This window comes from Mesoplodon densirostris, chromosome 2, assembly GCF_025265405.1.
Source record: "Mesoplodon densirostris isolate mMesDen1 chromosome 2, mMesDen1 primary haplotype, whole genome shotgun sequence".
NCBI classification, from domain to species: domain Eukaryota; kingdom Metazoa; phylum Chordata; class Mammalia; order Artiodactyla; family Ziphiidae; genus Mesoplodon; species Mesoplodon densirostris.
The window spans coordinates 75837774-75853936 of NC_082662.1; the positions used below are offsets into that span (position 1 = coordinate 75837774).

The 16163-nt window shown below is 38.3% G+C and overlaps 1 protein-coding gene across 2 annotated transcripts in view; it reads left to right on the plus strand.

Moving 5' to 3' along the window:
- Window positions 1–1188: 1188 nt before the first annotated feature.
- SAMD13 (sterile alpha motif domain containing 13) overlaps window positions 1189–16163 on the plus strand; it is a 46306-nt gene continuing 31331 nt past the window's right edge. Inside the window, exons 1-3 of one of the 2 annotated variants that reach the window (XM_060084851.1) lie at window positions 1227–1259; window positions 4715–4813; window positions 6000–6084. In XM_060084851.1, coding sequence (XP_059940834.1) covers window positions 6032–6084 — 53 coding nt within the window. In that variant the 5' untranslated portion in view covers window positions 1227–1259; window positions 4715–4813; window positions 6000–6031. Of the gene's footprint in view, window positions 1260–4714; window positions 4814–5999; window positions 6085–16163 lie in introns of both variants that reach the window. The other variant, XM_060084841.1, reaches the window with a different exon arrangement.

The following is a 16163-nucleotide window of genomic DNA, read 5'->3' on the forward strand; positions in this document are numbered from 1 at the left end:
TTATTTATTGATGTATCTCAAGTATCTAGAATGGTGCCTAGTACGTAGTAGGCACTCAATAGATATTTGTTGACTGAATAAATGGTCCACAGCCTTGTCAAAACTAATGCCCCTTTGAACAACAAATATGAGTTAATAAACTCTTTACCTCTATGAAGGGAAAGTCATAAGGTACCTACACATGTAATTTTTAAAAAATTCAAAGCAATGCCTTCACTGTAATATAAAGGAAAAAGTAAACATATGATTCAACATGGAACTGCTCAGGCACCCCTAAACTAAAAGACATAATGAAGTAGTCAGACGCTTGCATCCAATCTGTAGAGTCACCATGAAATTGGCAGCACAAAATGGACTGTATTGGTGACTCAAATTCCAGGAATGGCATTGCCATTTCACTGTGTGAAAAAGTTTATGTTTATGTATAAAATAGATTCTAGGCTCAGGTAAATATAAACAGGTTTTTCATCCACGTGAATGAGCAGTGGGACAGTCAAGTCACACAGGATGTGGGACAATTCTTTGCTGGGCAGGACTGCCCTGGGCACTGCAAGATGTCTAGTGTCTTTGGCCCTACCAACTACATTCCAGTAGTTCCCCATCCGAAATCACTGGGACAAGCAAAATCACTCTGGTAAAATCCCTGGGTTTTAAAATCCTGTGGTTCTAATATAATGAACCAAGTACATTAAAAGTGCTTTGTAAACTGCAGAGCGCTCTACAAACGTAAGGTGCAATTATTCACTCTCCCTTTGCATGCCCAGGGCTTCAACTGAGTGAGCCACAGAATAGGTGTTCCAAGCAGAGAATGCCACGTGTGTGTTCGGGGTGAAGGCAGCGTAAGGCCCTAAACAATATGGGCTTGGCCCGGCAAATCTCTACTTGTCATAACTGCCAAAACCCAGCTAATAACTTCATCAGAGTTGCCACATGTGAGTCAGGCGGGAAGAAAAAATGGTATTAGCCTGAAGACCCCCAATTTAAAAGTCTCTCTTGGAATGTTTCCCACCTCCAGCTCCCAGGAGGTTTTAAGTTCTTGCAAATGTCCTCCCTTACCTTCTCAACGCCCCGGCCTCGTCCCTTCCCTTCCGGGCCTCTCGGCTTCCGAGCCGCCTCAGCCCTTGGACCCCTACCCCGCCCGCGGAGACTACAAGTCCCGGCGTGCCCAGCGCTCCCGGCCGGCTGCATTGGGGCTGGGCGCGTGGCGGCCGGCGAGCTCTGTGCGGGGTAAAGCCTCCCGGCGCCGGCCATGCGGGGAGGTAAGTGATCCGCTCGTGCTGCGAGCGCGCTGGGAACTCGCCCGTCTTCCCCCCTCTCCAGGATGGAAGGAAACGAAGAAAGCCACAATAAAAACCGCCCTGCCCTCCCTCGTCTCTACTGTGTGTCCGGTGCTCCTGCAGCTTCTTGCACCCCCGAGCGTGGAATCTGTCACCCTGGAGTGGAACTGGGGGCAGAAGCGTGCCCGGCTCCGCGGAGAGCTGCGGCTCACCGCGGGCTGCGGGGCAGAGCTCGCAGGCTGGGACCGGGAGGTGGCACGGCTCGGCTGGACGCACAGCGAGCGCCACACCCCCCCCACTCCCTTTCCAAAGACGAACTCCCCCGGGGAGTCCCCAGTCTCAAGGACGAACGGTTTCTTCTTGAAAGTCTTAGCCAGAAACTTTCCCCTCTGTCACCAGTGCCACAAGCGAGTCGTTTGGCTATCGGACGGGACCAGCTGGTCCAAGAGGCTCTCTGGCATCTCCTCTGCTGCCCTCTGTTCTGCCCCCACCGCCCCCTCTCCAGGCCTTCCTTAGTTTTCCTTGAGATGCCCTTGGGGACCCGTTGAGCTCGGCCGTGCCCTCGGGCGGCTTCTCGAGATTACTTCTGCAGCCCTGTGCACCCAGGTCTGCGCTCTGGGACGCAGGCTGGATGCGCCTGTGGGCCCACTCGTGGAGACAAGGCCGGCGGGAGGTTCCTGGGGGAGGGCACTGGGTCTCTGGGAGATGAGTGCGGATCAATAAAAGCAGCAGATCGAGGCGCCAGTTTCCCGTCCTTTCTGACCCATGTCCCCTGCTATCTGAGACCATTCCCAAGTGTCCCCGAAAGTTCTGCTCCAGAATCCTAGCAGGAGGATCTCCGAAGTTATTTTAGCACGTCCCATGATATCCTGGATCAGAAGGTCTTGTCGGTTTGCATGTGTATCTCTCACTCTACGCTTACACACTACAGACACACATACACACAAACACTGTGCACACTACACATTCTGCCAACACACAAATACCACACACTACACACACCACAAACACGCACATATTACACAGCGTACACATACACTCATCACACACACTGCCTTTATGCTATGCACCACACACAACCAGACACCACACTACACACAAATACACATAATTTTTATTAGCAGAGAAGAGGGTTAATATCAAACAGTTTGGTGGAGGGAATGAAGAGGAAGTGGTTGAGTACTAGTATATATACTTATACCCACAAATGTCAGTTTATTCCAAAGTTAGAAACTAGCTGATGAGTGAAACCTCCTGTTGTCAGAATTTGTGGCTCATTTTGTATAAAATGGGATTGGTTTTTCACAACACCTCCTGAAACCCATACCCTTGTGTACAGGCAAACTTTTGATCACAGCAGGCAAGACAGGAAGGGATGTCCTTTTCTATATGTAGGAAGAAATTCCTGGAGAAACTTCACAGAATCCTTTCTCCTGTGAGTGTGTCTAAGGAAGAGTCAGCATGACTACATTTTCTTTGCCTCTTTCCTTTCAAGAGTGGCGTGCTGAACCTGATTTTTTCTGAGCAGTGGCATGACAGTGCTGTCAGGACACCCTGTTCTCTGTCCCTTGCCCTCAGGACTCACAGCCCAGTGCCCTTCCATTTGAATTTAGTTGGAAAACAGTTGAGAAATTTCAGATCAAACCCAAAAGCATTATGGAATCTGTTGGTGAAAGAATGCTCTATCTCCAGAAGAGTTCATCATTTTGATCAGTGGTGGTAAAACAAAAAAAAACCCACCTGTTTGAGCCGTGCTTAAAAAATGGTACTCAAAAATATAAGAACATTTAGAATTCTTTCCTAAATTATTATTATTTGCTCTTTCAAGGGGGCAATGGCAAAGACGGGCAGAGAGAGCCCTTGAAATTTTTCTCAGCAACGATCTTTCAAGAAGTTGAAAATTTCTAATATAATTTCTGCAATAAGGGGGAAAATTGACTTTGAAATTCAGGTTGCAAATTTGGATCATAGTTGCTGATCTTCTAGTTCCCTTAAAAAGTACTAAAGAAAAGGGAGACCAGCAGCTTTCTCCTCAGTTCTGCCTGAAGTCTACACCCTATTACAGCAGCAGATGACTTTTTCTAGGATCCTTCTTGAGAACCTGTAATTCTCTGCCCTACCTTGAGAGGTTTTGTTGACATCTTGACATAAAAGTGTGCAAATATTGATTGGTGTTTATTTCACTGACAACCATTTATGTTTCTAGTGTATGTACAGCACATTTGTGGAATGGGAATGTTTCCCTTGAGCACTAGTTCCCAGCCAAGCAAGCAAGAGAACTGTGAGGTTGACCGGGGTAACTTAATCAAAAGATCATGCCCAGCCCCTACTCCATCTCCCACTTACCAGAACTGGGACCTAGGATGGTGGTGGAAGATACTACGAATTTGGGGGCTGGCACAAGTTCTTCTTTTCATGTGTAACTAATATAATACCAGGTGCTCATAGAAAATAAGTGTTGAATCTGTTGAATTATGCTTTTTACGCAACTGGGATAAACAGTTAAAATGAAACCTCCCAGACTAATTGTTTTTGTTTTGTAGAATAAGGTTTGTTTTATTTTGAATTTTTTGCTGACTTCATCTGGTAGGATGAATGCCAAAATTAAAGAATGTGGGCATTCTCAGGAGATCTGGTCATCTACTTTGCATCCTCTCTGAAATATGTGACTTCCTGCATAATGAAATAAAAGGATTTTCATCTGGGCACTGCTTTCCTTATTCTCACAAAGAGATTACTTAAAAGCCAGCCCTGGAAACTTTGTTGGCAAGTCTCAACTAGGAAGAAAGGGTAACAGGACTGCAGCTTCTGGGTGTTCACTGGGTATAGCGCCTAAGCACCAGGCTTTCTCTTATTTTCTCTTTTCTCCTACAGGAAAGAAAAAGAAATAGTTTGACACATGGCATTCATGCTCAGAACAGCAGCAAAGACATATGATGCAGAAACAATGAAGGGGAGGGAGAAAATAAGAGGCTCTTGATATAGCTTGTTTTTCTTTGAACGAGATAGGTGCAGGGAGAATTCTGCAGTTTGGAGACTCATGATTCATTCATTCACTTCCACTAATTGTGCTGAAGGTAGTTAGCAAAAGTGAACAGGCACACTGTAGCTTTAAAAAGTCAGCCATGAACCAGAAGGCAGTTGGTGCAGCTTGTGTGTGATTCCTAACGTCATGTTGGCTGAGAGCCAGCCTGGTTTTATTTCACTGTGTCAAATTGTACCTCCTTATTGAATTCCTTTGCCAGCCTACTTTGTGAAAGAAAACATTGGGGTTTCTTTGGCTGTTCTTGATAAGCCTATAAAAAATGACATGTTTTAGTTGCTTCTAGGTAGGTTTTCTTTTTACTCTTCCACAAAAAAAGAAAATAATAATAAGACAATGTAGTGTGGTGTTGCAGAGTATCATTGTGAGTGTTTTGTTTTGTTTTGTTTCCGAGATGCTTAGAAAATGGTGAATGTGTAACAGTTTCCAACTGAAGTGAAATCATTCTTTTGGCATGGAGCAAGCTGCACTATCTTCTGTCTACTCTATAACGGTGTGTGGATGTATGTTAATACCTATATGTATCTTAAATGTTGGATTTCTCTATGGATGATCTAAGTGGTTTAGCGACTGGAAGTTTGTGTGTGTGTGTGTGTGTGTGTGTGCGTGCGCGCGTATGTATCAGCAGTGAAGATAATCCCACACTTAACAGTATTATTTGTTAATCATCTACTTCTCTAACAGTGATAAAATCTTGTGACTATACTAAATGAATGATGCACTTGTCATGTCAGAGTAATCCCTAGGGGAAGGAGTGCCGAACTATAAAGTGATTTGAGAGGAAATGTATTTAATTTATGGCTTCAGCTGCAGAAGAACAAGCACGTTTCAGAACTAGTTTTTTTTTTTTTTCCAGCAGTTTTGTTCATAGATTTTTCATCCTGCTAATTGCATATTAATTGTGGAGGGATTTTATTTTTTCAGTCCTCTTCCTACTAAACAAAAAGACAAAGTGATGGATGCTACTATATCTCCTTGAATTTTTGATGATTTTTATATAAATCTAACGAGTTGCCTACCCTCTCTTACACACACACACACACACACACACACACACACCAGCACCACCTTTCTGTGCTAAAGGCTATCTGACATTTTTGTGAGCTTCCAGATTTACCACAGTGTGGCCATCTCACAGACAGGTTTTTGAGGTTTTCATTGAGAATACGTGAGGTAGGGGAATACTTGCTGACGAAAGCTTTAAGTGCTCTTTTGCATCACAATGAAAAAATAGAGGAGCAGTGGGAGTGGACAGAAAAACAAATACAGTAAGAAAAGAAGAAATCATAGCCTGTGGTGGGAAGGGGAGGAAAAGGGGGATTGTTTTTCTCAACTTTGACTCATTTGTAAGTTGCAATGTCTTAAGTGAGAGCTTGGCACCCAGAGGAAGCTGTGCCAGTTCACACAGCACTTGTTTTGAACGAGGATTCAATTTCATTTGCAAATGCTTATTGTCAAGGCAGGGAGTGCCAGTACAGAGGAAAGCACCCCAATACGTCTCCTCCAGTTCTTTAGGTTTAATCACGTCTCTCTAGTCGCTGAGGGAACTAGAGATGTAAGCAAACATACGTGAACTGGTGTGAGGCTGTAAAAGGGGCCATTATGTTTCCGATTCAGAATATATATTCTTCTCTCACTTTCTAAGAATTAAACACAAGCTTTTCTCCCTTATTGATTAGTTGCTGAAGTAAAGGAACCCTGCAGCCTCCCCATGCTATCTGTTGACATGGAAAACAAGGAAAATGGCTCTGTCGGTGTAAAAAAGTAAGTGAAACTGGCTTGTGAGTTCTGCTTCTACAAACAACAGAGGGACTTGGGTTCTATTTTTATACTTCTTGCTTATCGACTACAATACACTGTTTGGGGGTTGTCTTGGTTGATTGGTCTACACTGGCCACCAGCCTCCCCTCTCCCCCCAGCCCCAATTGCCTTTTTCTGTATCCATTTCTAAGACAGAGATGGCTCAGACATCAAACTGTGCATCAAGGTTTAGTGTATCAGCCTTTGGAACAGGGCGGGTTGAAGATTCCAGCCCTGAGTGCTGTATACTGAAACAAAAACACAGAGCAAACATAGACTCTGCCTCCCAAGTCCACAGGCTACACGGACGGGTGGGGGGGTGGTAGGAGGAAACAGAAAAGAGAGTTTGAGTCTTTTTAAATAAAATCACCCCTCTTAAAACTGAAAGCTATAGAGAGAGAAGGAAAAAAGCGTCCGTAAGAATACTAAGTTTAACGACTTCTCTGTCCTAATTTTATGAACTTGAATGTGAAACATTTCCATGTATACCATAGTCTTCTCTTTTTACATCTGTTCTTACAGTTGAAACTTGTGTTTATATTTATTGTGAGTTATATGCTTGATTCTTTTAAATAAGAAAATTTAGTTGCATTATGTAGCTTATTCTGAAACACGCTACGTATTTCAGACTAACTCATAAAATATCTGTAAGTATATGAAAAAAATGTATATTCTCTTTTAGGAGTTATGTTTTAGCTATAACCACTTTGCTTACAAGGAAAAAGTATGTTCCGAGACAGTGCTGTCTGTTTCATTTTTCCCATGTCAGTTAGTTTAAAATTGCCTTCAACTTGAGCTTTGGAAGAAACTAATTAAATGTAATCCATAGGAGCTGTGATACCTAGGTGAGGAAATAGTGTGCTATATATGTTTATGAATAGAAGGTGTATTTTACATTAAACTTACATTAAACTTAATAAAATCTGCTTTTAAAACTTCTCCCGTAATTTATATATCAGTGCCATGCTGCCATGCTTATTCCCAGTTTTGAAGTTCGGGGTAGGTAGATGGAGGAGGAATGAAAGAAACAGGTGCTCTTTTAATGTGTTAGTTAGATCAGCTGCTCTGAGCAGTGATGAAAATGTCCTACACTTGTACTGTCCACAATGATAGCCATGACCTGCACGTGGCAATTCAAAACTTGAAATGTGACTAGTGTAACTGATGAACTGAACTTTTAATTTTACTCAGTTTAAATCAACTTTAAAAGTTAACAGCTTCATTGAAATATAACTGACATATAAGAAACTGCATGTGTTTAAAGTATAAAATTTGATAAGTTTTGACATTTGTATACAGCCATGAAACCATTACCAAAATTAGGATAAACATATCTTTCACCCACAAAGGTTCCTCATAAACCTTTGTAATTTCTCCTTCCTGCCCTTCTCTTCTCTCATATCCCCAGGCAACCACTGCTAAGCTATCACTGTAGATTAGTTTACTTTTTCTAGATTTTTATATAAGTTTAATTATTCATAATGTACTTTTTTGGGGGGAGGGAATGGGTCTGATTTCTTTCACCCAGAATAATTAATTTGGGATTTATTCATGTTAGAGTGTGTATCAATAGTTTGTTGCTTTTTATTACTGAGTAGTATTTTATTGTATGGATATACAATACTTTGTTCACTGTTTATCCACCCACTTGTTGATGGACATTTGGGTCGTTTCCATTTTTTTAAGGATTACAATTAAAGCCACTTTGGTCACTTGTGTACAGGTCTATGTGTAGACATACGCATTTCTCTTGGATAAATCTCTGGGAATGAAGTGGCTGGGCTGTGTGGTAGGTGTATGTTAAACTTTGTAAGAAATTTAAAAAGCTGAATAGAAGTGGTGAGATTAGACATCCTAATTTTGTTCCTGATGTTAAGAGAAATCATTTACTCTTTTCCTTATCTTTGTTCTTCTGTATAAATGTGTCTTTTCTGTCTGCTTTTAAAATTTTCTCTTTATCGTTTATTTTTGGGCAATTTGATTATGAGACTCCACGTAGTTTTCTTCATCTTTCTTGTGTTTGAAGTTTGTTTTGTGTTTTGGATTTGTGGACTTAGTTTTCATCAAGTTTGGAAGTTTTCAACCATTATTTTTCAAATTTTTTTTAGTCCCCCCTCCACTTCTTTGGGGACTCCAGTTATAGGTTTATTTAATCACTTGATATTGCCCCACAATTCACTGATGCCCTGTTAATTTTTTTCCAGTCTTTTTTCTGTGTTTCATTTTGGATAGTTTCTACTGCATCCCCTTCAAGTTCACTAATCTTTTCTTCTGAAATGTATAATCTCTTGTTAATCCCACCCAATGCATTTTTTCATTTCAGACGATGTAGTTTTCATCTCTAGAAGTTCAACTTGGTCTTTTTTTAATATCTTCCATGTCTTCACTTAACATGTTCTTCCCTCTAGCTTCTGAACATATGAAATATAGTCATAATAATTGTTTCAATATCCTTGTCTACTAATTCTATCATTTCTCAGTTAGTTTCAGTTGATTGGCTTTTCTCTTCATTATGGGTCATATTTTTCTGCTTCTTTGCATGCCTGGTAATTTTTTATTATATGTCAGGTATTGTGAATTTTAATTTGTTGGGTGTTGGATATTTTTGTATTCCTATAAATATTCCTGATCTTTGTCCTGGTATGTGCCTAAATTACTTGGAAACAAACAATTTGATTCTTTTAAGCATTGTTGTGCAGGACCAGAGCTGTATTTAATCTAAGGGTATTTTTCCCCTTTTATTGAAGTAAGACCCATCTTTGTACTCTAACCAATGCTCCTGAATGATGAGATTTTCCTCTCTGGCAGATGGAAACAGGCACCATTCCCATCTCTGTGTGATCTCTAAGGATTATTGTCTCTTTTTCGTGGTTCTTTCCCCAGCCTGTTTCCTCATGTGTATGTGACAATCAGCACTCTGCTGAGCACTTGACGGAAAGCCTCTACACCTCTCCAGAATTCTCTCTGTGTAGCTCTCTCCTCTCTAGAACTCTTTCCCGGGCACAGCCTAAAATCTCTCTGCAGGCAGTAAGTGGATACGGCTTACCTTGCTTGTTTCCCATCCCTCAGGGGTCACTGTTCTTTATTGCCTATGTCCAGTGAATGCCTTGAGTGCCATTCTCATACATCTTGTCTATTTTTTTAGTTGTTTTAGGCAGAAGGGTAAATCTGGGCCCCGTTACTCCATCTTGATCAGAAATAGAAGTTCCAGTTAATTTATATAGCCAAGTGGCTATCAGCCAACCTGTTGGTCAGGGTAGAGTTAGATTATAATACAAAATTCCTAAACATAGAGTTTTAAGGCCCTTTCTGAGATCTGCCCAAACTGGGGCTCACAGTTGCTTCCATTTTGTTTTCCAGGTATGGAAAATATAGTTGCTTTACTAGGGAAGGTACTTCACAAAGGGTCATTTCCAAAGAAGCCTAGGATAATGGCTCTTATTCACTGGCCACATGCTCCTGATCAGAGCTTTAGTTTTATAAGGCTACTATTTATGGTGTCCCTTTTCTGTGTCTAGCACTTTGTGTGAGCCTTGTTAATCCTCACAACCATATTTTGAGGTATGTGCTATAATTCCCACTTTATGATGGAGAATACCAAAGCTCCAGGAGGTAAAAGACCTTTTAAGACTTCACAGCTAAGAAGTGCTGGTGCTGGTATTCGGGTTCTGAAGCCTGAGTCCTTTCTTCTGCACTAGGGTGACTAGGTTGTTTAAAGGTGGCTTTCAGTCACTTTCACCAGAGGCATGGCTCTCAATACCAGGAGGCTATAGAAGCCTATTTTTGTCTCCAAGATTTGTAGATGTTGTAAACATTCAAAAATATGACCATAACAAAGATAGGACTTCCCTTTCCAAAATGGCATATTTCTTCTAAGTACAGAGTATTTTAAAGTCTGTTCTAAGTACTAGGCCAGTGATTTCTCAAACTTGAGTTTGTGTCACTTGGAAATACAGATTGCTGGGCCACACCTCCAGAGTTTCTGATTCAGCCTGGGAATTTGCATTTTAACATGTTCTCTGGTGATGTTGATGCTGATAATCCAGAGACTTTGGAAAACAATTTGGCATTATTTTCAAGTGTAGAACCATAAAATATTTTATAACTCAGGAATTCCATTTCTGGATATATACAAGTGCTCAGTAGAAATGATATTTGAGACATGTATGTAATTTAAAATTTTCTAGTGGTCATATTTAAGCAGATGAAATTAATTTTAGTATATTTTATATTTGACTGAAAATACTCAAGATGTTATCATCTTGAATTGTAATCAATATAGCATATTATGAATGAGATAGTTTACATTTTTCATGCTAAATTTTATAAATCCACTATGTATTTTATACTTAGAGTATGTCTCAATTTGGATGCCAAGTTTTTATTAGAAATGCTTGATCTCTATTAGATTTCATAAAATTTGCAATCGAAAAAGCAGAATCACATACCCTAATAATTCCAAACATACCTAAAAGTCCCAATAAATTAATCACGTACCAAAAAATTATTTTCTTTTAATATATGCATGTACATTAACACAACTGGTTCTTCTTTTTTTTAGAAGATTTGATTTGACTTTGAAGCAATAGCATCAGTTTCAAAACTATCTCTGTCCAAGTTAAATAAGCTTACTGATACTTAAGTCATATTTTTAACATTAAATTCAAAAGGGTATTACATAAATTTATAAGCAACTATAAATTTATCAATATCAGCAAATCATTCTTCAAATTTTTCTTAAAATTGATTTATGTTAGAAAATGTGTAAAATTAATTTCATTGTATTGTACTCTGAAAAGTTTAAATTTTAACACGAAATTTTGTGCCTATTTAGCTAAGTTAGCTAGCATTTCCTTTTTTTTTTTTTAGGAACTTCAAATTAAGCTCATTTACATGTAGTCTGATATCAATGAGAAAATATAAATTACTCTGCCATTTTTTTGTCTTTAAGTATTTTTTTGTCTTTAATTATTGAATATTTGGAAAGCATTTTTTTGTTTTAATGAAATCTTGAATTGGACTTAACAATACAATAACTCTCTGTATATTTCTTCCATGACTTAACCAACAAGTACAGGCAAAGAACACAGATATTAAATGTATTGTGTTCTATTTCTTTTAAGAGTTCCATTGTCTGGCATTGATCCATAGCATTTGCAAATATTTACTGAATGATTTAACAATGGTATACATGACACTTTTCAGGAATCTGTTTTAGAAGACTGAACATGAGTATCATAAAGATACAGAATCATCTCAGATTCTGTTTAAAATCACTTCAAAATGTTTTGTTGTACATTTAGTTTTGATTACAGGTGACTAATGTCATCAATTCTTTTTGACTGTTGAGAAGCAAGTTACCAAATTCACTATGTCTTTGATAAAAATGTCTCTTAATATTGTCCATTTTTTACACAACAAACAAATAGCTTTTTTCCTTTTGCTCTGCTCCAACAAATTGCAATTGCTGTTCATCATGAAATTTCCAACATACTTTCAGCAAGGCTCCTTTTTCTTTACTATTCTGGTTCTAGTGCTAGTTTCTACATCTCCTTTTGATTCTGCATCAGTAGTATGACTCCTTTTCATTATTTTATTTTGTTTTATTTTTATTGGATTATAGTTGCTTTACACTGCTGTGTCAGTTTCTGCTGTACAGCAAATTGAATCAGCCATATGTATACACATATCCCCTCATTTTTGGATTTCCTTGCCATTTAGGTCACCACAAGGCACTTAGTAGAGTTCCCTGTGCTATACAGTAGGTTCTCATTAGTTACCTATTTTATACATAGTGGGGTATATATGTCAGTCCCCATGTGCCAATTCATCCCACCACCCACTTCCCTCTTGGTATCCATATACTCGTTCTCTACAACTGTGTCTCTATTTCTGCTTTGCAAATAAGATCATCTAAACCATTTTTCTAGATTCCACATATATGTGTGAATATACTATATTTGCTTTTCTCTTTCTGACCTCACTCTGAATGACAGTCTCTAGGTCCACCCAGGTCTCTGGAAATAACACAATTTCGTTCCTTTTTATGACTGAGTTATATTCCATTCTACATATGTACCACAACTTCTTTAGCTGTTCCTCTGTTGATGGACATTTGGGTTGCTTCCATGTCTTCGCTGTTGTAAATAGTGCTGCAATGAACATTTGGGTGCATATGTCTTTTTGAATTATGGTTTTCTCTGGGTATATGCCCAGTAGTGGGATTGCTGGATCATATAGTAGTTCTATTTTTAGTTTTTAAAGAATATCCATACTGTTCTCTATAGTGGCTTTGTCAATTTACATTCCCACCAACAGTGTAAGACGGTTTGCTTTTCTCCACACCCTCTCCAGCATTTATTGTTTGCAGATTTTTTAATGATGGCCATTCTGACTGGTGTGGGGTGATACCTCATTGTAGTTTTGATTTGCATTTCTCTAATAATTAGTGATTTTGAGCATCTTTTCATGTGTTTGTTGGCCATCTGTATGTCTTCTTTGGAGAAATGTCTATTTAGGTCTTCACCCATTTTTGCATTGTGTTGTTTATTTTTTTGATATTGAGCTTCATGGGTTGTTTGTATATTTTGGAGATTAATCCTTTGTCAGTTGCTTCATTTGCAAATATTTACTCCCAATCTGAGGGTTGTCTTTTCGTCTTATTTATGGTTTCCTTGACTGTGCAAAAGCTTTTAAGTTTCATTAGGACCCATTTGTTATTTTTGTTTTCATTACTCTAGGAGGTGGGTCAAAAACGATCTTGCTGCAATTTATGTCAAAGAGTGTTCTTCCTATGTTTTCCTCTCAGAGTTTCATAGCGTCTGGCCTTACATTTAGGTCTTCAATCCATTTTGAGTTTATTTTTGTGTATGGTGTTAAGGAGTGTTCTAATTCCATTCTTTTACATGTAGCTATCCATTTTTCCCATCACCACTTATTGAAGAGACTGTCTTTTCTCCATTGTATATTCTTGCCTCCTTTGTCATACATTAGGTGACCATAGGTGTGTGGGTTTATCTCTGGTCTTTCCATAATGATCCCTTGATCTATATTTCTGTTCTTGTGCCAGTACCATACTGTCTTGATTACTGTAGCTTTGTAGTATAGTCTGAACTCTGGGAGCCTGATTCCTCCAGCTTCATTTTTCTTTCTCAAGGCTGCATTGGCCATTCAGAGTCTTTTGTGTTTCCATACAAATTGTAAAATTTTTTGTTCTGGTTCTGTGAAAAATGTCATTGGTAATTTGATAGGGCACAATATTGATTCTTCCAATCCAAGAACATGGTATCTCCCTCCATCTGTTTGTGTCATCCTTGATTTCTTTCATCAGTGTCTTATAGTTTTCAGCATATAGGTCTTTTGCCTCCTTAAGTATGTTTATTCCTAGGTTTTTTATTCCTTTGAATGTGATGGTAAATGGGATTATTTCCTTCATTTCTCTTTCTGATCTTGCATAGTTAGTGTATAGGAATGCAAGAGATTTCTGTGCATTAATTTTGTATCCTGCAACTTTACCCAATTCATTGATTAGTTCTAGTAGTTTTCTGGTGGCTTCTTTAGTATTCTCTATTTATAGTATCATGTCATCTGCAAACAGTGACAGTTTTCCTTCTTTTCTGGTCTGGATTCCTTTTATTTCTTTTTCTTCTCTGATTGCCATGGCTAAAACTTCAAAAACTATGTTGAATAATAGTGGTGAGAATGGGCAACCTTGTCTTGGCCCTGATCTTAGAGGAAATGGTTTCAGTTTTTCACCATTGAGAACGATGTTGGCTGTGTGTTTGTCATATATGGCCTTTATTATGTTGAGGTAAGCTCCTTCTATGCCCACTTTCTGGAGAGTTTTTATCATAAATGGGTGTTAAATTTTGTCAAGATTTCTCTACATCTATTCAGATGATCATATTGTTTTTATTCTTCAATTTGTTAATATGGTGTATCACATTTTGATTTGCATATATTGAAGAATCCTTGCATCACTGGGATAAATCCCACTAGATCATGGTGTATGATCCTTTTAATGTGTTGTTGGTTTTAGTTTGCTAATATTTTGCTGAGGATTTTGCATCTATGTTCATCCATGATAATTGACCTGTAATTTTCTTTTTCTGTTATGTCTTTGTCTGGTTTTGGTATCAGGGTGATGGCGACCTCATAGAATGAGCTTGGGAATGTTCCTCCCTCTGAAATATTTTGGAAGAGTTTGAGAAGGATAGGTGTTAGCTCTTCTCTAAATGTTTGATAAAATTCACCTGTGAAGTCGTCTGGTCCTGGACTTCTGTTTATTGGAAGATTTTTAATCATAGTTCAATTTTATTACTTGTGATTGGTCTGTTCATATTTTCTATTTCTTCCTGGTTCAGTCTTGGAAGGTTGTACTTTTCTAAGAATTTGTCCATTTCTTCCAGGTTGCCATTTTATTGGCATACAGTTTCCTGTAGTAGTCTCTCATGATCCTTTGTATTTCTGCAGTATCAGTTGTAATCTGTCCTTTTTCATTTCTAATTTTATTGATTTGAGTCCTCTCCCTCTTTCTCTTGATGAGTCCTGCTAAAGATTTATCGATTTTGTTTATCTTCTCACAGAACCAGAAACAGCTTTTAATTTCATTGATCTTTGCTATTTTTTTCTTCCTTTCTATTTCATTTATTTCTGCTCTGATCTTTATGATTTCTTTCCTTCTACTAACTTTGGGGTTTTTGTTTTTGTTATTCTTTCTCTAATTGCTTTAGGTGTAAGTTTAGGTTGTGTATTTGGATTTTTCTTGTTTCTTGAAGTAGGATTGTATTGCTATAAACTTGACTCTTAGAACTGCTTTTGCTGCCTTCCATAAGTTTTCGGTTGTTGTGTTTTCATTGTCATTTGTTTGTATGTATTTTTTGATGTCCTCTTTGATTTCTCCAGTGATCTCTTGATTATTTAGTAGCATAGTGTTTAGCTTCCATGTGTTTGCTTTTTTTACAGTATTTTTCCTTTAATTGATTTCTAATCTCATAGCACTTTGGTCAGAAAAGATGCTTGATACAATTTCAATTTTCTTAAATTTACTGAGGCTTGATTTGTGACCCAAGATGTGATCTATCCTGGAGAATATTCCTGGAGAATATTCTGAGAAGAAATTTTGCTGCTTTCATATGGAATGTCTTAAAAATATCAATTAAGTCTATCTGGTCTAATGTCTCATTTAAGGCTTGCATTTCCTTATTAATTTTCTGTCTGGATGATCTGTCCATTGTTGTAAGTGGTGTGTTAAAGCACCCCACTATTATTGTGTTACTGTTGATTTCCCCTTTTATGGCTGTTAGCATTTGCCTTACATATTGAGGTGCTCCTATGTTGGGTGCATAAATATTTACAATTGTTATATCTTCTTCTTGGATTGATCCCTTGATCATTATGTAGTGTCCTTCTTTGTCTCTTGTAAAAGTCTTTATTTTAAACTCTATTTTGTCTGATATGAGTATTGCTACCCCAGCTTTCTTTTGATTTCCATTTGCATAGAATATCTTTTTCCATCCCCTCACTTTTAATCTGTATGTGTCCCTAGGTCTGAAGTGGGTCTCTTGTAGACAGCATATATATGGGTCTTTTCGTATCCATTCAGCCAGTCTGTGTCTTTTGGTTGGAGCATTTAATCCATTTACATTTAAGGTAATTATCAATATGTATGTTCCTATTACCATTTCCTTAATTGTTTTGGGTTTGTTTTTGTAGGTCTTTTTCTTCTCTTGTGTTTCCCACTTAGAGAAGTTCCTTTAGCATTTGTTTTAAAGCTGGCTTGGTGGTTTTGAATTCTCTTAACTTTTACTTGTGTGTAAAACTTTTGATTTCTCCATCAAATCTGAATGAGATCCTTGCTGGGTAATCTTGGTTGTAGGTTTTTCGTTTTCATCACTTTAAATATATCCTGACACTCCCTTCTGGCCTGCAGAGGTTCTGTTGAAACATCAGCTGATAACCTTACAGGGATTCCCTTTTATGTTATTTGTTGCTTTTCCCTGATGCTTTTAAAATTTTTTCTTTGTATATAGTTTTTGTTAGTT